Source organism: Schistocerca cancellata, chromosome 1, assembly GCF_023864275.1.
Source record: "Schistocerca cancellata isolate TAMUIC-IGC-003103 chromosome 1, iqSchCanc2.1, whole genome shotgun sequence".
NCBI classification, from domain to species: Eukaryota; Metazoa; Arthropoda; class Insecta; order Orthoptera; family Acrididae; genus Schistocerca; species Schistocerca cancellata.
This window is the reverse complement of record NC_064626.1, coordinates 295,485,516-295,509,458: the sequence shown is the minus strand read 5'-3', so window position 1 is coordinate 295,509,458 and position 23,943 is coordinate 295,485,516. Positions and strand designations below refer to the sequence as shown.

The 23,943-nt window shown below is 46.1% G+C and overlaps 1 protein-coding gene across 1 annotated transcript in view; it reads left to right on the top strand.

The window, feature by feature from the left end:
* LOC126171099 (glucose dehydrogenase [FAD, quinone]-like) overlaps nt 1–23,064 on the top strand; it is a 55,910-nt gene extending 32,846 nt beyond the window's left edge. Inside the window, exons 2-3 of the mRNA XM_049920778.1 lie at nt 173–504; nt 17,760–23,064. Coding sequence (XP_049776735.1) covers nt 175–504; nt 17,760–19,346 — 1,917 coding nt within the window. The 5' untranslated portion in view covers nt 173–174 and the 3' untranslated portion in view covers nt 19,347–23,064. The remainder of the gene's footprint in view (nt 1–172; nt 505–17,759) is intronic.
* The last annotated feature ends 879 nt before the right edge of the window (nt 23,065–23,943 follow it).

Sequence of the window (23,943 nt, the reverse complement as noted above, 5' to 3'; positions counted from 1 at the left end):
TCATTTTTTTATATCAATGTATATGTATGACTTTCAACCCTGCTAAGAAATTGGGAGAAAACAGCGCAAACGACATAGGTGGCAGGAGGTCAGCAGCATGTGGTCACCTGGCCTGATCGTGGAGTTGGTTGACTGCAAATTGCCAAACTGTTTAATGGTCCTGCGTGTGCAGCTATGGACCCGGCAGCCGCTTCCCAGTGGGCGGCTCAGACAGCCAGCATGTGCCCCGTGGGCGGCGCCGCCGGCGCGCTGTTCGTGCAGCTGCTGGCAACGCTGGTGAGGGCGCAGTGCCTGCTGTCGGAGCGCAGCGCCTACCCGCCGGACACGGCGCTCCCGCTGCCGGAGTACGACTTCGTGGTGGTCGGCGCCGGGTCCGCCGGCTCCGCGGTGGCCGCCCGCCTCTCGGAGAACCCCGAGTGGAAGGTGCTGCTGCTAGAGGCGGGGGGCGACCCGCCGCCCACCTCCGACATCCCCAGCTTCTACCCTCTGCTGGCCAAGACTGAGGTGCGTATCACCTGAGCAGCACCAGCTACTTTGCATAAACACAGAGGTTCCGAAAGACTGCACCCAGGAACGTATTGCGTTGTTGCGTAAATTGGTAACATTCTCCATCAGATTTAAATATGGTTCAGGTGACTTTGAACGCTATGGTACTTAACATCTGAGATCATCAGTCCCCTAGAACTTAGAACTACTTTAACCTAACTAACCTAAAGACATCCACACACATCCATGCAGGAGGCAGGATTCGAACCTGCGACCGTTGCGGTCGCGCGGTTCCAGACTGAAGAGCCTAGAGCCGCTCAGCCACAACGGCTGGCCATTAAAATTGCTACACCAAGAAGATTACGTGCTACAGACGCGAAATTTAACCGACAGGAAGAAGATGCTGTGATATGCAAATGATTAGCTTTTCAGAGCATTCACACAAGGTTGGCGCCGGTGGCGACACCTACAACGTGCTCACATGAGGAAAGTTTCCAACCTATTTCTCATACACAAACAACCGTTGACCGCCGTTGCCTGACGAAACGTTGTTGTGATGCCTCGTGTAAGGAGGAGAAATGCGTACCATCACGTTTCCGACTTGGATAAAGGTAGGATTGTAGCCTATCGCGATTGCGGTTTATCGTATCGCGACATTGCTGCTTTCGTTGGTCGAGATCCAATGACTGTTAGCAGAATATGGAATCGATGGGTTCAGGAGGGTAATACGGAACGCCGTGCTGGATCCCAACGGCCTCGTATCACTAGCAGTCGAGATGACAGGCATCTTATCCGCATGGCTGTAACGGATCGTGCAGCCACGTCTCGATCCCTGATTCAACAGACGGGGACGTTTGCAACACAACAACCATGTGCACGAACAGTTAGACGACGTTTGCAGCAGCATGGACTATCAGCTCGGAGACCATGGGTGCGGTTACCCTTGATGCCGCATCACAGACGGGAGCGCCTGCGATGGTGTACTCGACGACGAACCTGGGTGCAGGAATGGCAAAACGTCATTTTTTCGGATGACTACAGGTTCTGTGTACATCATCATGATCGTCGTATCCGGGTTTGGCGACGTCGCGGTGAACGCACATTGGAAGCGTGTGTTCGTCATCGCCATACTGGCGTATCACGCGGCGTGATGGTATGGCGTGCCATTGGTAACACGTCTCTGTCACCTCTTGTTCGCATTGACGGCACTTTGTACAGTGGACGTTACATTTAAGATGTGTTACGACCCGTGTCTCTTCTTCATTCGATCCCTGCGAAACCCTACATTTCAGCAGGATAATGCACGACCGCATGTTGCAGGTTCTGTACGGGCCTTTCTGGTTACAGAAAATGTTCGACTGTTGCTGTGGCCATCACATTCTCCTGATCTCTCACCAACTGAAAACGTCTGGTCAATGGTGGCCGAGCAACTGGCTCGTCACAATGCGCCAGTCACTACTCTTGATGAACTGTGGTATCGTGTTGAAGCTGCATGGGCAGCTGTACCTGTACACGCCATCCAAGCTCTGTTTGACTCAATGCCCAGACGTATGAAGGCAGTAATTACGGCCAGAGGTGGTTGTTCATGGTACTGATTTCTCAGGATCTATGCACCCAAATTGCGTGAAAACGTAATCACATGTCAGTTCTTGTATAATATATTTGTCCAATGAATACCCGTTTATCATCTGCATTTCTTCTTGGTGTAGCAATTTTAATGGTCAGTAGTGTAAATACAACAGATACAAATAAAAGAGACTTTAGTTATCAATAATATATTCTCCTTCACTATTTACCACAGTCTGACAACGAAGAGGTAAATTTTCGATTCCGCGGCTGTAGAAATCACGTGGTTTTGAGGCGAAGAACTCGTCGAGCCATGTTCGGAGCGCATTTTCACCCACAAAGGAAGTTCCTTGAAGGCTGTTCGACAGAGAGAGGAAAAGGTGAAAATCTGAGGGCGCAAGATCATATGTTTTTATTTGTTTGTTAATTTGTGAGTGTAGCAGACTGCGCGGGGGGGGGGGGGGGGGGGCGTTATAGTGGAGAAGCATCACCTCACGCAGCCTTCCTGATCGTTATTCTTGGATTGCGTGTAGAACACATCTAAATTGTTGACAATAAATGACAGCAGTGATGGTTATACCTCGTGGAAGCTATTCGTAGTACACCACAGCGACGCTGTTCCACCAGATACATAACATTCTCTTTTGCTGATTCGCGCAAGTCTTCATAGAGGGAGTTGCTGCGTTGGTTAGGATCAACCATTCCTTTCTTTTTCTTATCTTAGCATAAAGACACGATTTCTTGTCACCGGTAACGATACAGGATATGACTAGTCAGCGTTGTTCACGATCCAGCTGATGACGAGCAAGCAGAGATGCACATACAGCCACCCGGTGATTTTTGTGATTTTGACGTAGAGTATGCATTACCCATACTCCCGATTTTTGAACCTTCCTCATTGCACGCAAATGTCGCACGATGGTGGAATGATCAGCACTACATCATATTTCCCATTTCTCGATACACTGATGTGGGTCATTGTGAATTAATGTATTTAAACGATCTTCTTCAAACCCCGATGGTCTTCTTGAACGTGGAGAGTCAGTAATGTTAAAACGATCCTTCCAAAAACGAGAAAACCATTCTCTCGTGGTGTTCGGTCCTGTAGCGTTATCCTCACCACGGCGCAAATTTCTGCCTCCGCTGCTGTCACCCCTTTAGTGAATTCAGACAGGAGAATATGTTGGAATGTTCCGATTTCTCCACTTGGCACTCCATTTTCTAGTGTCCACAGCTCCACTCACTATTTTCAGATGACAAAATGGCGCCGGCCGTAGTGGTCGAGCGGTTCTAGGCGCTACAGTCTGGAACTGCGCTACCGCTACGGTCGCAGGTTCGAATCCTGCCTCGGGCATGGAAGTGTGTGATGTCCTTAGGTTAGTTAGGTTTAACTAGCTCTAAGTTCTAGGGGACTGATGGCCTGAGAAGTTAAGTCCCACAGTGCTCAGAGCCATTTGAACCATTTTTTTTGACAAAATGGCAACATATAAACTCAAATAGCAACAGTGAATTACAGATGAAGAAGACAATCGATAAATAAACCCACAACAACTGGAATAGCAAAATGCGAAACAAAAATTCTACGACCTTATGAACCAACCTAATACTTCAGTAACTGATTTCCTGAGTTCGTGTGCATGACGGTGGCCAAGCTGCGGTCCGCACCTCCTGAGTCAGGTTGCGTCTTGGAGGGCAGGCTCTGAGTCTTACCTTTAAAGTCCTTCAATAGCTGAGGACCGGAAGTGGAAAATGTTCGATGTCCCTTTCTCCCACAGAACGTGTTTTCACTACTATTGCGTTCTCTGTAATCTGTTGCATCTTGCTAGACTTGTTCCACGTGTCGAATCAAGGAGAAAATGTTTCAAACATTCATTACTAGATGGGGCCTGGTGCTTATACCAAGCAGTGCTTCACAATGGAGTTCCAATTGCCATACATCAGTGACTCCTACATTTAGTCTGGAATGATTTGAGGAGAAAACATACAAGTTTTTGGTAAGTAAGGGCACCATTTTGGGTTGTGACTGAAATGTTGCAATTGTAGGGAAGCGAAGTCTTTGTTGCACAAGGTTTCCACAAGATTCTTGAGATAACTATAGCTGTGAACTCTTTATCTGTTCTTCCAATGCATATACACTACTGGCCATTAAAATTGCTACATCAAGAAGAAGTGCAGATGAGAAACGGGTATTCACTGGACAAATATATTATACTAGAACTGACATATGATTACATTTTCACGCAATTTGGGTGCATAGATCCTGAGAAATCAGCATCCAGAACAACCACCTCCAGCCGTAATAACGGCCTTGATACGCCTGGGCATTGAGTCAAACAGAGCTTGGATGGCGTGAACAGGTACAGCTGCCCATGAAGCTTCATCACGATACCACAGTTCATCAAGAGTAGTGACTGGCGTATTGTGACGAGCCAGTTGCTCGGCCACCATTGACCAGACGTTTTCAATTGGTGAGAGATCTGGAGAATGTGCTGGCCATGGCAGCAGTCGAACATTTTCTGTATCCAGAAAGGCCCGTACAGGACCTGCAACATGCGGTCGTGCATTATCCTGCTTAAATGTAGGGTTTAGCGGGGATCGAATGAAGGGTAGAGCCACGCGTCGTATCACATCTGAAATGTAACGTCCACTGTTCAAAGCGCCGTCAGTGCGAACAAGAGGTGACCGAGACGAGTAACCAATGGCACCCCATACCATCACGCCGGGTGATACGCCATTATGGAGATGAATACACGCTTCCCATGTGCGTTCACCGCGATTTCGCCAAACACGGATGACACCATCATGATGCTGTAAACAGAACCTGGATTCATCCGAAAAAATGACGTTTTCCCATTAGTGTGCCCAGGTTCGTCGTTGAGTAGACCATCGCAGCCGCTCCTGTCTGTGATGCGGCGTCAAGAGTAACCGCAGCCATGGTCTCCGAGCTGATAGTACATCCTGCTGCAAACGTCGTCGAACTGTTCGTGCACATGGTTGTTGTCTTACAAACGTCCCTATCTGTTGACTCAGGGATCGAGACGTGGCTGCACGATCCGTTACAGCCATGCGGATAAGATGCCTGTCATCTCGACTGCTAGTGATACGAGGCCGCTGGGATCCAGCACGGCGTTCTGTATTACCCTCCTGAACCCACCGATTCTATATTCTGCTAACAGTCATTGGATCTCGACGAATGTGAGCAGCAATGTCGCGATACGATAAACAGCAATCGCGATCGGCTACAATCCGACCTTTATCAAAGTACGCATTTGTAAAATGTAATGGTACGCATTTCTCCTACTTACACGAGGCATTACAACAACGTTTCATCAGGCAACGCCGGCCAACTGCTGTTTGTGTATGAGAAATCGGTTGGAAACTTTCCTCATGTCATCACGTTGTAGGTGTCGCCACCGGCGTCAACCTTGTGTGAATGCTCTGAAAAGCTAATCATTTGCATAACACAGCATCTTCTTCCTGTCGGTTAAATTTCGCGTCTTTAGCACGTTATCTTCGTGGTGTATCCATTTTAATGGCCAGTAGTGTAACTAACGGCTTTGATTTTGAAGATAGTACCAATTTTTTTTCAATGTAGGCGTGTAAGATGTCAAAATACACCATGAGCGAAGTGTATCGTACTCATTCGTCTCGAACCAGTTTTAAAAATTCTTACTCTGGAACAGAAAACTCGAAAAATTTCCACGTATTGAAAAGATGAAAGTCCATAGCGGATGTGAGCCATGCCGCACTTCATTTGAAAGAGCAGCGATGCTAACCAGTTGCAGTCAGAAAGTCGTGTTGACGATGTTGCCATTTCTTCGTTAACAGCATAGGGATTTTTACGGTATTCATTGCAACATCTGATGAATGTCTTGTCTAAGAAACAGATTTCAGTATTGAGACATATTTTTCTTGAATTCAATTTTGTTGCTCTCTTACAGTGAAGTGGAAGACTTGACTTATTATCGTTCGAGTATCTACATAATCTCTTAATTCCCATCGTAATACAGGAATTTAAAAAAAATCATGTATTTGTTTAAGGCAGACATATTCTGATTGAAACTGTCGATACGATTAACGTATCAGTCGTAGAAACTTAACAAAATTAAAGAAACTTCGCAGTCATACAAACTGTCAATCAAACGTCTCGCATTATTTACATATACCGCCAATGAGAGACAATCAACAACTGTTGCGCCTTGTTCGACAGAAAGCCTATGATCGTGAGGTACTTGGTTAAAACGTAAGTTTATCTTCTAACAATTAACACCTCAACTATTTCCATATTGCTCAAGTGAAGTGAATATGTATTTAAGAACGTCCGCTCTTGACATTCATGGCCGAGCGGTTCTAGGCGCTGCAGTCTGGAACCGCGCGACCGCTATGGTCGCATGTTCGAATCCTGCCTCGGGCATGGATGTGTGTGATGTCCTTAGGTTAGTTCGGTTTAAGTAGTTCTAAGTTCTAGGGGACTGATGACCTCAGATGTTATAGCCCATAGTGCTCAGAGCCATATCTTCACGCACAAATTGCTTGTTATGACCTCACAAATACTAAAGCTAATTCTAATTTGTTTCCCTAATATGAAACTCCGCGCGATATTCACTTTTTCATAAACACAGTTCATTCATTTGTCACAGTCCACTGATGCTTTTCCCTTTGTTGACGATTAAAATAACGTATAACTTACGAACCGTCACACTTTTCTTTCACTTTCTCCGCGCACACGCCTTTAATTTAAGAGTCCAATAAATAATGTCCTTCAAACGAGATGTAATTAGAATCTGCCACAGAACAGCTCACGGATATCCTAGGCTCTTTCCCAAATGTTGAATCTCCCGTACACAATCTCTCTTCCACCTTCTGTCTTATACTCTCTGGACATCTTTCCGTAGTCTATAAATAATTTCTACGTACACAGTATTTCAGGGAATAGTTCTGCGTCCCACACTAACACAATGCCCGCTCCATCCATGAGAACACCCTTCATTACGTCGTCAGTTTCTCAGAATAGTTCCAGTTCAATTCCTTCTCGTTACAGTCCTTCCTTCGATCCCCATCACCTTGCGTCACATTCTAAGCTTTAATTCAAACGACGTTACTTCTTCTTTACATTACATGACCGTCCCCACATCAACGGACTTCCTTCATCCTCAACCCCAGTATCAACTGTCTCTAATCTCGTACGTCGATTACAAAACACTGGTATTTATTTCTATCGAACGGGCATAATATAGATATCTTAAAATTTACATCGCATAAATCTGCAAGGAAAAAATACATTTACAAATAATGGTTCAAATAACAATATTAATTCATTAACACTTTGTTTCGTACGTACAAAGATCTAAATAAATATGCAATAAATATACACTGGAAAGACAGTTAACAAACAGAGAATATCGTCAAATTAACGCATACGTAAAACGAAAATCTCCATCTTATCATAGCTTCGTTTCATGTATGCTTTTATTTGTCCCAATAGACCAAATATTTATGGTACCCAAATCTCCTGACGGCGATATAGTGATCTGTTACTTTGCTATTATATCAAGTCCAATATGTTTTGTGTTGTTGAAGCCTTCCGCGACACTCTTTCCAACGGTACAGAAAAAGTAATGGATTCCATAAAAAAAGTGAGTGTCGTAATTCGAGGGCTACAAACGTTAAGGTTACTTGCGTACGTCAGACAGTTTGCCGCCCTGTACGGTATAACTCAGCGAAAACCGCGCCTCCATATATTTACTCGCTTTGAGTATATTTTTGGCGAACGGCTCACCCTGTAGGGTAGTGGTCGTCCCACGTTGTAGTTTGACAGCCGATACTGACGCTGTGGAACGGCACGCGGGCCGCATGTGTACCGTCATTATTATCAATTAGTAGCCTACCTAAATTAGTGTGTTACGAGCCACCAATAGACTAGCTACAGCAAGGGTGCGATAGGCCGCCGGTCCCCGAGTACTGATCGTTAAAAGTCGGCACCATTGCAAAAATATTATTAATGTCGACTATTCTTTGTTTCAGATTGCCACCACACTCAGCGACCAAAAATTGTGACATAACCGCCTGGCGAAATTGCATTGTCTGTGTGAGCAGATGATTAACTGTTTCACAACCTTGGAACACTTTTCAGAGAGCCCTGTAACAGATGTCTGATATATTTTCTTTTTCTGAAATTAGAAAAATTGCTCCGGAAAATTAAGATTTTCCCAAATGTAAAAACATCGTTGAAGGTATAGCATGGCCATGTGCTCGGGAACAAGTATTCTATTGAAATTTAAAAGCAACGCAGTAGAGAAAATCTTGTCAGTACTGTCATAGAATTTTCCTACTACACACAAATAACAAATGAAATCAAATTAAGTAAAAGTACTATCGAAAACCAGTTACAAGTTAAATACATATTCGAATAGATTTCGGGATTGCAGCCGCTCGTCGTAAACTTCACCCCAGTAATACAAGTGGGCACCTGCCAGTCATCTTCAGGTGAGCCACTGGAGACTGACGGAGAGGTTTTTCTTTCTTTATTTTCTTTGTTGGATTTCGGCAGGAGCACAATACGCCGCTCTGCAGCCTACAGAAAAGTTAAAAAACAGAATCAGGAGATATCATAACAATAAAAGCAGGCGATAAAACGGCGACTGTTAAAAACGGAAACATGGCGAAAGAGTTGCGAAGAAAATATAAAAACAAAGGGTCGGTGACGCTCATGAAAACACTTAGTACATAGACAGGCACAATTAAAAAAACACGGCGACGGTCTGGTTTCTGTTTGAACAGTTAAAAACACACCAAGCGGCAGTATGGTGGCCTATCGCAATGCTTAAAAAGGGGGATGCATAACAGAGACACTCAAGGAAACACTGCGCTATAGAGTATGAAGGTATTTGGGGGGGGGGGGGGAGGCAGACCCGGACAGATGAGGGGGAGGGAAGGGGGGAGGAGAGTAAAAGAAAGCGAAAATAGGGGGAGCCAATGGAGGGAGAGGGCAGAGAAAAAGGGGGGGAGCAGAGCGGACACGAGAAAGGAGTGGGGAAGACAGTGGAGAGGAAAGAAAAAGGACTCAGGGGGGGGGGGGAGAGAATGAAGTCAAAGAGTGGGTAGGTGGAGAAAAACAGGATGGAAGGGGGGGGAGGTGAGGATCCTAGTTGATAAGAGGGGTTAATGGAAGGGGAGAGGGCATCATCTGGGAGGGGGAGTTGATGGAAGCCACCCCGGGAAAGGAGACGAAGGGTGTGGAGATGGAGGGGAAGGGGGACACAACGGTGAAGGTGGGGCAGTGGGCAGGGCCTGGAGAGGAGAGGAGCAACCAGGGGATGAGGGGGATCAAGGCGGCAGGAGTTGTAGAGGACACAGACATGTTCGAGGAAAAGGAGCAGACGGGGGACAGGAATTAGGCCATAGAGGATCAGCGTGGCGGACAGGAGGCGTATACGAAAGGCGAGGCAGAGTGCACGGCGCTCGAGGATCTGGTGGGACTTATAGAATTTGAAGGGGGGGGGGCGGATATCCAGGGGGGACTGCTATAACAGAGGATGGGACGGATTGAGGATTGGTACGTGTGGAGGTGGAGACATTCACCACTCCGCCTTATATAGTACTGTCGCGCATGTGTCACGGTGACAGAAGGTCCACACCGCCCGGTGGCAGCGCCCTCGATAGTGGAACTGCAAGGATCTGCTGTCTTCGGCATTGCCGCTCGTCGCAGTTATCGTATTATTCTGGTGTCTTCGTCTAGAGCAAATCTCGGAGATGACGGGATTCTTCGCATTATCTAGCTGGTAGCCACTGTCACGGTTCATTAGAGTTTTCGCGACGCTTATTTCAAAGGATTCTTTTATAATGGAGTCCCGAAAAGATGTTTCAGTGGCGAAATTTAATGTTTTGTCATACTCCATTGAATGTCCGTTGGAGATGCAATGTTCTACAACTGCAGACTTGCTGGCTTGCGGAAGACGAACGTAAAGTTTATGTTCAGTGCGAGGTTCTTAGAGTGTGCTTGTTGTTTGTTCTCTATAGGCCATACCACACTGACAAGGTATTTCGTAAATTCCCGCCTTACGAAATAACAAATTATCCTTCACTAATCCCAGCAGGTCCGAAATCTTAGATAGTGGCCGGAAAATGACTTTCATCTGAAAGTTGCTAAGGATTCTTACTTTTTTGAAGGAAATATTTCTAACGAAGGGAAGAAAAGCTACAGATTTTGCTGACGCGTGCTCTTCTTTATCCACTTTCCGGTTCTTGGTTCTAGCTGAGAATTCCCTGTTGATTTTCCGAGCTGAGTATCTATTGTCTCTGAACACTATCATTAAATGCCGGCCGGGGTGGCCGAGCGGTTCTAGGCGCTACAGTCTAGAACCGCGCGACCGCTACGGCCGCATGTTCGAATCCTGTCTCGGGCATGGATGTCTGTGATTTCCTTAGGTTAGTTAGGTTTAAGTAGTTCTAAGTTCTAGGGGACTGATGACCTCAGAAGTTAAGTTCCATAGTGCTCAGAGCCATTTGACCCATTTGTCATTAAATGTGCAAGCTCTTTAGATAAACTATCTGCATCTGACACTGTATGCGCCCTGTGTACAAGAGTTTTAAGCACAGTCACGGTTTCGGATGAGTGATGGCAACTCTAAAGGTGCAAATACAAATCAGTGTGAGTGGGCGAATGGTAAGCAGAATGCCCCAGAGAACCGTCACTCTTCCATCTAATCAAGACATATAGGGATGGGAGACAACCATCTTTCTCTAATTCCGTAGCAAATTGCATATTCGCATATTCTCATAATGGAGTTAAGACGATGTAAAAAGTCCATTTACTTATCTCCCCCGTGGAGGAACACTACGAAAGTATCATCCACGTACCTCTGAAAAACAGTTGGTTTAAGAACTGCTGATTCAAATGCTCTTTCCTCAAAGTCCCCCATACAAAAATTAGCCACCAGGGGAGACTAGGCGCTACCCATGGCGGCACCGTAAGTCTGTTCAAAATATTGTTAGTTAAACATAAAATATGTTAAGTAAAGAGTGTGCCGAAACAAAGCAGTGATGTCCGACTGAAACTGTTTACCAATCAGTGCCAAGGAATCAGCAGACATACCTTTGTAATAAGAGATACTGCATCAAAACTCACTAAAATATCCGAACTATTTAGGCCACAGTCTGATGATGAAATCGGCAGAGTACCTTATATGATGTGCACATTTGCCAACCAATGATCTCAGCAAGAAAGCAAGATGTTTGGCTAAATCGTTTGTTGGGGCGTCAATATTACTTACTATTAGTAGTAAAGGAATAACTTCTCTGTGCACTTTAGGAAGACCATACAGCCTTGGTGGTACGCTGCCATACTGTCTTAACCACTTGATGGTCTCTGGAGGTAACGAGGAAGAATTCAGGAGAGTACACGTCTTTCGTTGCACACATGTTGTAGAGTCGTAATCAATCTTTCTGTACAGACAGACTTTTAACTTCAAGCTGTGAGTTAATAAAATACTATGACCTCAGTTTTAATGTACTGAAATATTCCTATTTTGGAATGAAATTTGAACCAAAAGTGAACATCGCAATCGGTCTAACTTATAGGTCGTACGTTGTAGTTGTCAAGAATATTCTTATAGCACAACAATAACGAAACATATTTTCTTGTGGCATCGTTCGAACACGTAATACTCTTTGAGCAAATTCGTTCCAGAGTGCTGTCCAGGGAGAATGGATCAAAGCTCGGTTGGTAAATGCCCAAGTACTGATCCGGAGTCTGGACTTCGATCCAGTCAGTGCTGAGATTTTAATACCGGTAGTCACTTCTTCCATCTCTAGAAACATTTGTTAGTGGAAAATGACGTGCAGCTTCATGGTTCGCAATGATCGCTAAATTGCAGTTTCCTTCATAACTGGCTGGGTGAAGGCAGCGGAGTACCACCTTCTCTAAAATCATTCCAGGTAAAGCACTGTAGTGCCACTAAACGCTGTCTTACGTAATTCCTGCACCAAAGAAAACGAAGGAAGTATTCGAGAATTCGAATCAAAAACAGCTGCCAATGTGAGCAAGTATACATCCTTGATGTAGCCTTGCAACTCAAATAACTCAATAAAGGCTAGTCTTACGGTCCAAACTGTATAGCAATTAGATTCCTTTCGGAGTATGCTGATATGATAGTTCCATACTTAGCAATCATATAAAACCGCTCGCTCGTACCTAACGACTGGAAAGTTACATAGATCACAACAGTGCTTAAGAAATGAAATAGGAGTATCATACAAAATTATAGACCTACATCACTGACAGCGATATGCGACAGGATTTTGGAACATTATGAATTATTTAGAAGATAACAAGCTATTGAAACACAGAGTCAGCACGGATTAAGAAAAGATCTCTCGTGTGCAACACAACTAGCTCTCTATTCCCATAAAGTAATGCGTGCTATGTCGAATTGATGCGATGTTTCTAGATTTCCAAAAGGCTTTTGATACCGGTCCTTACAAGCGGTCCCCAATTAAATTTAGTGCTTCGGAGTATCATGTCAGTTGTACGACTGTTTCGCGATTTCCTGTCGGTAAGGTTATAGTTCGTAATAACTGACGAAAAGTCATCGAGTAAAACAGAAGCAACATGTGGCGTTCTCCAAGGAAGTGTTACAAGCCGTCTGCTGTTCCTAATCTATATAAATGGTTTAGGAATAAATCTGTGCAGCCCTCTTTGATCGTCTGCAAATGACACTGTCTCTTACTGTCTGGAAAAGTCATCAGAAGATAAAAACCAATGGAAAAGTGGTTTAGACAGTAGATCTACGAGGTGGCAAAAGAGGCAGTTGACCACAAAAAATGAAAAGCTGGCTCATCCACATGAGTGCTGAAAGGAATTCAGTTACATGGCAAATCACACAAGTCTAAAGGTAGTCAATGAAACTATATACCTATGGATTACAATTAGAAGTAACTTATACTGTAACGATCAGACAGATAATATTATGGGGAAGGCGAACCAAAGACTGGGTTTTTTATTGGCAGATCTCTACTAACGAGAGTGCCTACACTACGGCTGTCCATCATCTAAATGGTTAAAATGGCTCTGAGCACTATGGGACTTAACATCTATGGTCATCAGTCCCCTAGAACTTCGAACTACTTAAACCTAACTAACCTAAGGACGTCACACAACACCCAGTCTTCACGAGGCGTCCATCATCTGCTCTAGTGTTCGTGTGGTACGGGATCTTTACCATATAAGATTGACGGAGGGAATTAAAAAAATACTCAGATTCAGAGATTAGTTCATTTTGCACTACCGCGAAATAGGGGAGAGAGTGTCACAGGGATGACAACGCGAGTTGAACTGAAAATAATTGAAACAAAGGCGTTTTTCGTTGCAGTGAGATCTCACGAAATCCGAATTGCCAACTTTTTCCTCCAAATATGAAAATATTCTGTTGACAACTACCTGCAAAGGAAGAAATGGTCATCGTAATAAAATAAAAGAAATCAGAGCTCACGTGGAAAGATTTACTGTTTGTTTTTCCCATGCTCTGTTCGAGAGTGGAATGGTATGGAAATAGTGTGAAAGGGGTACTTATGTAGGTATTACTCGTAGCTTTGGCATCGCGGTCGCGAAGTAGGACCGAGGCAATGCCAGATAAGTTTTACAGTTTGACAATATTTTATGGATTTGTAATTTTAGCTTGACGATGTCCACTATGGACAAACGGTAGATACTGTTATTCTGAAGAAGGTTGGTTTATCCCGTCTGAAACCTAGGTAAATTCTAGGTAAACGGTGCAACTGAGGCTGTTAATTATTAAAATTAAAATTAATATTTATACACTTGCTGACAGGGCCACGAAATATTGAAGATATTTATAGCCATGTAAATGTAATTCTGTTGGTAACAACCTGTGGGCTGATGAGAGCTTTACCTCTATGGAGGGATAAGGTAGTTGACTAGAGCAGCAGGAAACGACACACGGATCTGTCAACAAACAAGTCACCTGACCCAAGAGTTCACGAGGTGCGGCTGCCCTGTTGTATAGTCTGTCGGTAAACTGAAGAGCGAGCGAGCGAGTCCCCACTCTGCCTACCCAGCTACGTCACGAGGCGCTTCTACAGGCTGTTTCACAACATAGTACCGGCCCTGCCGTGGCGCGCACTTTAAATCTGTGGCGACGTCGTGTACAGATACGTCTCGGCAGCGTTTAGTTTTAGACAAATGTGTTAAGACCATAAAGAATATAAAAGACGATAGCTTTCTTCCGAAACACAACATTATATCAACAACATCTGTCGGCAGCTGAGGGTTTCAGTTAGTCATCATTTACAACATTATAGAGTAAATAATATTAACATAAGAAAGAAAGTCAGGACTCTACGACAAACATAGAACCGAATGCCTGTTTATGTGAATGTATGTTCGTCTATTGCTATTCGTAAAACGAACCCCATATAATGCAAGCAATCTGTAGAATTTAAGGATTGATCTTGCTTTGTGTTTCTACTAAGAGGTAGAAGTTTTCTTTGAAGGGCTGCATTGAAACTTAACACTTCTTACAGCTTAAAAAGTACCAGGAATTTATAATTTTGTTTGTTGTATTAGTTCAATTTGAACTACTTTTTGCCACTGTCTTTGTAAACATGTCTGGAAAGTATGAGTACAATGTTATGCGTATTGGGTATTTACTCTTTTGTCAGCTGTCAAAAAGGTTACATGTATTTTGGTAGCATCAACGATTATTTGTTCTGTAAAAAACCGGATTAGAGAATCTGTATTAAATTTTTTATAAGAATGGAATAAAGCGTATGAAAATTTTAGAAATGTTAAATATTACTTTTGGTGAGTCTGTTATGAGTAAACCAAGGGCATACAAGTGGTATAAACATTTCAAAGTAGGCCTTAAAGGACAGCGATTTTACAAGCGTGGATGAGATTAAAAATGCACAGTTAAGAGACCTATAAACTATCCCAAGGAAACAGTTCCTAAAGTGTTTCGGGAATTGGAAAAAGACTGGCATAAGTGTATAGTATGTAATGGGGAATATTTTGAAGAGGACAACACTGATGTTGATTGACAAAGTTCTTACCAAAAAATAAAAATTAATGTGTGAACGCACCTCGTATGACAAACCTCTTACTTAGATGTCCAGAATCGGTGTACATGTTCCGAAGGAAATTTCAGCATTGTTTAGAGCAGCTAATGCGCACATACACTCCTGGAAATTGAAATAAGAACACCGTGAATTCATTGTCCCAGGAAGGGGAAACTTTATTGACACATTCCTGGGGTCAGATACATCACATGATCACACTGACAGAACCACAGGCACATAGACACAGGCAACAGAGCATGCACAATGTCGGCACTAGTACAGTGTATATCCACCTTTCGCAGCAATGCAGGCTGCTATTCTCCCATGGAGACGATCGTAGAGATGCTGGATGTAGTCTTGTGGAACGGCTTGCCATGCCATTTCCACCTGGCGCCTCAGTTGGACCAGCGTTCGTGCTGGACGTGCAGACCGCGTGAGACGACGCTTCATCCAGTCCCAAACATGCTCAATGGGGGACAGATCTGGAGATCTTGCTGGCCAGGGTAGTTGACTTACACCTTCTAGAGCACGTTGGGTGGCACGGGATACATGCGGACGTGCATTGTCCTGTTGGAACAGCAAGTTCCCTTGCCGGTCTAGGAATGGTAGAACGATGGGTTCGATGACGGTTTGGATGTACCGTGCACTATTCAGTGTCCCCTCGACGATCACCAGTGGTGTACGACCAGTGTAGGAGATCGCTCCCCACACCATGATGCCGGGTGTTGGCCCTGTGTGCCTCGGTCGTATGCAGTCCTGATTGTGGCGCTCACCTGCACGGCGCCAAACACGCATACGACCATCATTGGCACCAAGGCAGAAGCGACTCTCATCGGTGAAGACAACACGTCTCCATTCGTCCCTCCATTCACGCCTGTCGCGACGCCACTGGAGGCGGGCTGCACGATGTTGGGGCGTGAGCGGAAGACGGCCTAACGGTGTGCGGGACCGTAGCCCAGCTTCATGGAGACGGTTGCGAATGGTCCTCGCCGATACCCCAGGAGCAACAGTGTCCCTAATTTGCTGGGAAGTGGCGGTGCGGTCCCCTACGGCACTGCGTAGGATCCTACGGTCTTGGCGTGCATCCGTGCGTCGCTGCGGTCCGGTCCCAGGTCGACGGGCACGTGCACCTTCCGCCGACCACTGGCGACAACATCGATGTACTGTGGAGACCTCACGCCCCACGTGTTGAGCAATTCGGCGGTACGTTCACCCGGCCTCCCGCATGCCCACTATACGCCCTCGCTCAAAGTCCGTCAACTGCACATACGGTTCACGTCCATGCTGTCGCGGCATGCTACCAGTGTTAAAGACTGCGATGGAGCTCCGTATGCCACGGCAAACTGGCTGACACTGACGGCGGCGGTGCACAAATGCTGCGCAGCTAGCGCCATTCGACGGCCAACACCGCGGTTCCTGGTGTGTCCACTGTGCCGTGCGTGTGATCATTGCTTGTACAGCCCTCTCGCAGTGTCCAGAGCAAGTATGGTGGGTCTGGCACACCGGTGTCAATGTGTTCTTTTTTCCATTTCCAGGAGTGTATTTTAAGCAATATGTCTTAGAATCAGGTGAGTAGTAACAGAGATAGAGATTTAGCGACAGAATACATTTAAATGCTGCTGTTCCACAAGCATCAAAGGTTTTACGTGATGGTGAAACTGTCTATAACGATGGATTTCTTCCAAAGTTATTAGTTTTCTTTCGTGACGATTCCAGTACACGACCCAGCTTATTTTCGCGTTCCTTCCTTATGCATCCTATTGTGGCGAGGCTGACCCTTGCATAAAATTGCAGCCGCTTGATTTGGACTGGTAATATTAGCCAACAGTTCTTTTTGTGTCGCCTCTTTAACACACGTTATATTAACATTAGAGACGATTGAACGCTAGCCGGCCGGTGTGGCAGTGCGGTTCTAGGCGCTTCAGTCTGGAACCGCATGACCACTACAGTCGCCGGCCGCGGTGGTCTAGCGGTTCTGGCGCTGCAGTCCGGAACCGCGGGACTGCTACGGTCGCAGGTTCGAATCCTGCCTCGGGCATGGGTGTGTGTGATGTCCTTAGGTTAGTTAGGTTTAAGTAGTTCTAAGTTCTAGGGGACTTAGGACCTAAGATGTTGAGTCCCATAGTGCTCAGAGCCATTTGAACCATTTGAACCACTACAGTCGCAGGTTTGAATCCTGCCTCAGGCTTGGATGTGTGTGATGTCCTTAGGTTAGTTAGGTTTAAGTAGTTCTAAGTTCTAGGCGACAGATGACCTCAGAAGTTAAGTCGCATAGTGCTCAGAGCAATTTGAACCATTTGAACACACGTTATAATACTCGTAACATTAGAGACGATTGAATGCTCGTTACCCCGCAACACCTCCTCTTCTTCATATTCTGTACATTTTCTTGCATTGCTAGGAGATTATCCATCACTTCTGGATACCGAAGTATATCAGTGAGTATACAAAGTTAACTGACTGACACTGACAGCACGCCGATCTACGCCGATAGACAGGTAAGGGGCAACTGATTTTGGGTGCCCCTGTAGGCCGGTGGCAGGGTTCTTCCAGGAAAGGCCACTTCCCCCACCAAAAGCGCTGCTCGCTCTTGAGTTTACAGACGGACTATACGAGGCTTGGTCGTGTTGCAGGTGGACTGGGCCTACCTGACCGAGCCAGACGGGCGGTCGTGCCTGGCGTTCAAGGGCGGGCGCTGCCCGATGCCGCGCGGCAAGGCTCTGGGCGGCACCAGCGCGCTCCACGCCATGATCCACATCCGCGGCAGCCCTCAGGACTACGACGCCTGGGCCGCGCTGGGCAACGACGGCTGGGCATACCGGGACGTCCTCCCGTTCTTCAAGAAGCTGGAGGCTTTCGACGAGAAGGAGCTGAAGAGGAGGCCGCACACCGAGTCGGTCCACGGCCGCGACGGTGCCATCCGGGCTACAAAGTCAGAGTTCCCACTTTCCTACATGGTCGCTCTGGAAGAGGCTGCCCGGGAGCTGGGGTTCAAAATTATCCAGGACTACAGTGCCGAGCCGAACCTGGGGTTCGGACACGTACACTACAATATCGAGAACGGGACCAGGTGGAGTGCCGCTCGTGGGTACCTAGCGCCAGCCAAGGATAGGAAGAACCTGCACGTCGCCAAGTCCGCATACGCGACGAAGGTGCTCGTCGATCCGAATACAAAGGCGGCGTATGGTGTACAGTTCGTAAAAAACGGCGAGGTGAAGGAAGTTAGAGCTAAGAAGGAGGTTATCGTTTCGGCAGGAACTATCGACACCCCTCACATACTGATGCACTCGGGAATAGGACCAAAGGACCACCTGGAGGAGTTCGGCATAACTGTAATAAAGGATCTGAAAGTCGGATACAATCTACAGGATCACCAGGTTTACACTGGGCTCTACTACACGAGGGAGCCTCCGCCGAAGAAGTCGCTCGAGGAAGCCGCCTTCGAGTACCTGTTGAACAGGACGGGGTTCCTGTCGGCCAGCAGGACCAGCACGTTTACAGGATTCGTCCGGACGGATCAGGCGCCTCCCAACCGAGTCGGGCTCCCGGAGGTGGACTCGCCGAGCTACCCGGACGTGCAGATGCACTACTCGTACGTGGAGAGAGGGCAGTCGGGCGCGCTGGCCGAGTTCTACAACTACGGGGAGGAGGCGGCGGCGGCCCTGGCGCGGCTGACGGAGCGCGACGACGCGCTGCTGGCGATGCCGACGCTGCTGGCGCCGACGAGCCGCGGCCGCGTGCGTCTGGCCGGCGCCGACCCGCGCCTGCGGCCGCTGGTCGAGGCGGGCTACTACGCCGACCCGCGCGACCTCGACAACCACGTGGCCGGCGTCGCGGTCGCGCACCGCGTGGGCGCCACGCGGGCGATGCGCGCCGCCGGCTACTCGGTGCGCGACCTGCCGCTTGCGGCGTGCGCCGACCGGCCGCCGCTGACGGAGGACTACTGGCGCTGCGCGCTGCCGCACCTCGCGACGACGCTCTTCCACCCGGTGGGCACCGCCAAGATGGGTCCGGCCGGCGACGCCGACGCCGTCGTAGACCCGCAGCTGCGCGTCCACGGCGTGCGCAACCTGCGCGTGGCCGACGCGTCCGTCATGCCGCTGATCGTGCGCTGCAACACCAACGTGCCAGCCATCATGATCGGCGAGAAGTGCGCCCACATGGTCGCCCAGCACTGGCGCCGCCGCGACGACGCTCACCCGCTCAAGGAGGAGTTGTGAAGAGACAACCTTTCCCGTATGCCAGTCGAGATAACCGGTTCACGTAATGTGGTCCGTATTCAGACCATATACGTAGTGACACAGTAACCTATCTTACAGCTAATCTACAGCGTGTTTCATATTTCATGTTACACATTTCTAAAGGTTGTAGAGGCCACTTTAGGAGATCAGTTTTTACATAGGAACTCATGTTCTGAAACGTAATACTAAGACACTACAGAGCGTCAAAGTTAATAGGTGCCGGTGTCTATACAAGGTGTTACAAAAGGTACGGCCAAACTTTCAGGAAACATTCCTCACACACAAAGAAAGAAAATATGCTATGTGGACATGTGTCCGGAAACGCTTACTTTCCATGTTAGAGATTTATTTTATTACTTCTCTTCAAATCACATTAATCGTGGAATGGAAACACACAGCAACAGAACGTACCAGCGTGACTTCAAACACTTTGTTACAGGAAATGTTCAAAATGTCCTCCGTTAGCGAGGATACATGCATCCACCCTCCGTCGCATGGAATCCCTGATGCGCTGATGCAGCCCTGGAGAATGGCGTATTGTGTCACAGCCGTCCACAATACGAGCACGAAGAGTCTCTACATTTGGTACCGGAGTTGCGTAGACAAGAGCTTTCAAATGCCCCCATAAATGAAAGTCAAGAGGGTTGAGGTCAGGAGAGCGTGGAGGCCATGGAATTGGTCCGCCTCTACCAATCCATCGGTCACTGAATCTGTTGTTGAGAAGCGTACGAACACTTGGACTGAAATGTGCAGGAGCTCCATCGTGCATGAACCACATGTTGTGTCGTACTTGTAAATGCACATGTTCTAGCAGCACAGGTAGAGTATCCCGTATGAAATCACGATAACGTGCTCCATTGAGCGTAGGTGGATGAAACTAAAATAAGCTCTAACATGGAAATTAAGCATTTCCGGACACATGTCCACATAACATCTTTTCTTTATTTGTGTGTGAGAAATGTTTCCTGAAAGTTTGGCCGTACCTTTTTGTAACACCCTGTATACAGGATGAAAAGTATTTAAACCGACAAACTCTGGGAGGTTGCAGGGGGCATCAAAACAAATATTTTTCCCTATTGTCATTTTTCCCTATGAGGAGTATTTAAACCGGTGGAGGAAGATTTCTCTGGCGGCAAATTAATTAAACCAACAAACACTTTTCCATTTTTTATGACCAAGAGACAACACATTAACACAGCCCAATTTCAATTACAGTAGATTTTCAAAAATTGACACGTAAACAAAGGTTACAAAGTCAGATCATGTTCTGTCTGACACGGGCAAAAACCCCGGGAGTATCCTGAATCGTTCCTGCTGCTGCTACTATCCGGGCAACCAGATCCTCTTCTGATGCAACAGGGGTTGCGTAAACAAGGTTTCGCATCTCTCACCACACAAAAAAGTCCAGAGGGGACATACCTGGGGATCGAGAAGGCCATGGTACAGGACCACCTCTGGCAATCCACGTTTCTGGGAACCGTCTGTCCAGGAATCGACGCACACGACGACTCCAATGTGCCGGCGCCCCGTCATGTTGGAACCGCATGCGTTCTCTTGTACGGAGCGGGACGTTTTCCAGCAATTCTGGCAATGATCTGGCGAGAAAATTGTAATAGTACCTGCAATTTAATGGCCTGGGTAGCAGATACGGCCCAGTTAAACAGTGCCCAACGACACCGACCCACACATTAGCAAAGAACCGCACTTTATGTTCGCCAGTAACTGTGGCATGTGGGTTATCCTAACTCCAAACGTGCGAATTGTGCATGTTGAAGACTCCATCAAGCCCGAACTTTGCTTCATCGGTAAACAACACAGAGGATGGAAATGTAGGATGCATTTCACAGTTTCCCTGGTACCACTGCGAAAACTGTGCTCTGGGTGGATAATCAACTGGTTCCAGGTTGTGGACACGCTGTAAGTGAAATGGACGTAACAAATGCTCTCGAATGACTGTTCTTACATTCGTCTGATTCGTCCCGATGTTACGTGCAATTGCACGAGTGCTGATTGAAGGATCCCGCTCCACATGCTGCAAGACATCTTCCTCAAATTGCAACGTTCTTACCGGGCGACGGCGTCCCTGTCCAGGTAATCTGCTAAATGACCCGGTCTCACGCAGACGTTGGTACACAGCAGCAAAGGTCGCATGATGCGGGATACGGCGATTACGATATTGTTGTTGATAAACCCGCTTTGCAGCTCGTCCGTCGTGTACGCACCAACCATATCAGTGTACTCACTCCAGGTATATCGCTCCATTAGTAAACAGAGATAATGCTCTGTTACACTGGTGGACAGCAGTTGCCTACAACTGAAGAGCGTAATACGCCCTCTAACAACTGAAGAGCGTAATACGGCCTCCACCGGTTTAAATACTCCTCACAGGCAAAAAATGACATTAGGGAAAAATATTTGTTTTGATGTCCCCTATAACCTCCTAGAGTTTGTCGGTTTAAATACTTTTCACCCTGTAAGCGTGCATATACAGGGTGATCTCGTGATGATATTTCAAACTTTCTAAGATAAAGGAGAAGGATTAATGTATCAATTTGAGGTAAGGGCCCCTGTTGGTTGGTTAATTTGGGGAAAGGGGACCAAACAACGAGGTCATCGGTGCCAAGTAAGGGAGTCGAAATTTACAAGCGAAAACCGTTCTGATATCTCTGACAGTGGAATTCATTTTTCGGTACCGTTGCTGTTAAGATTGTAGGGTAGGCAGCTTTCAGAGGTGGTAGTATGGACCAAAAGAAGAAAAAAAAGTCCGTTAAACATGGGCTCTAAAATTCATACATTAAGAACTATGAGCATTTCTTCAATAGATGCACTGGGACAGAATCAGGACATCGTATACCGTATCCTATACTTGAGACGAATCCAGAAAGTTTACTAATTTGTGAATCGAACGTAACTAGGGGTAGAATTAAATTGTGCCTCCACATGAAAGCACATTGTCTGTTTTTCACCAACACGGAGGACCATCTTACTATCGCACTTTTGTATTATTTTATACTTCTGATATGTGGAGTTCAAAATCAAATACACCTCTCCCGAAGCAGTTCGATGCAACTCTCAAAAGTTCTAGAGAAAACAAACTTGTAAATTTTCCGGCCTTGTTTACTATGCTAAACGAACAGTGTGTCTCTCTAGTAGCGTGCTTGTTCGCTGCATGGAGACCTGGGTTCGATTCATGGTGAATTCAAATTTTTAAACAAAAGGCACACGTTCTATGAGCATTTTACGTGAAGCATAGAATGAAAAGTGGTAGAAATAATATAGTTTGTAAGTTTTTTTCACTATAAACTCTTGGTTAACAATCTTGTATAAAAGACAGGTAACTAAGAATTTTAATGAAAACTGGATGTTTGTGTGCAGTATACAGTTAGAAATAAGGAGACTTGGATCCCTCATAAAAATGTCTATTAGATGTGTTAATTAACACATATTTCATAAATTTAATATTTAAATGACGCAGCTATTCGAACTGAACACAAAAAACGAAAAAAATAGTTGTCAGTTCTTTTATTTTCAAGAACTGATGCAGTCGCACGGACTAGTTCGAGAAGTATGTGTATATCGTACCTCGAAAAATTTGGCGTTCTTCTTTTGTTTTCGATTTCACCAAACATAAACGAACGGACTAGTAACGAGATATAACCGCTTCTGCTTTTTGACGAAAGTCAGAGTATGTGACAATGAGTCACATTGTCTATATAAGTGCCTGTGTGCAGATTATTATCTCTAACATCTTTGCATTTCCGGTGTGGCTTCGATTCCAATATACGGAGTAAACCACTATCAAACTCGTGATTGACTGACGACGGATTTCTGACCGGCAATTAATCACAGAGCTAGTTTAAACGCGGCTTAACCTCGGTCACAGGGCCTTGCGTATTTCGCTGGACTCGGCTACGGGTTTCTCTCCTAACAATTGTCATGTGCGTTTTCCCTGGTGTTTCAACAGATATTTGCAATTTTGTTATTGCTCGAGTCGCCCCAAACAATTACTGCTCGTCACACGTTTCTTGCAACGCTCAATGGCAACGGAAAGCGTCGGTTTGTTTCCCAGTATAAGCAAAATGATGTACCAAGCGTAATTGCTTCTGTCCACGCGACAGAGCGATACAAAATCAGTCTAGTGCGATATTCGTTTTATCGATATGTGTTACCGTAATAGGGGCAGTAAACCGAAAGAATAGTCAGTACTCACTAGCAGCGACTGCATGGCGTTAAGCAGTCAGCGCGGGTCGCTACTGGAATACTGCTTATTCTTCCTATTTTACAGCCCCTGATAGTACATACTGACAAAGTCATATCGCACTAGACTAATTTCGGACCGCTCTATCGAATGGATACGAAAAGTTCCACTTTACAAATGATTTTAATTGTTGCTGGCAACACTGGTCGTCGCGAGAAATGTGATAAGCAGTATGTGTTTGGGCCGACTCTACATATACCTGGTCTAAATACACCTGCTCGAATAGCTTAATGCGCCAAACCGAACCGAATGCGGTTTTAAGAAAATTTTTAATTTTCCACGCTTATTTAGGCAAATCCTGATCTCATCCCAAATCTC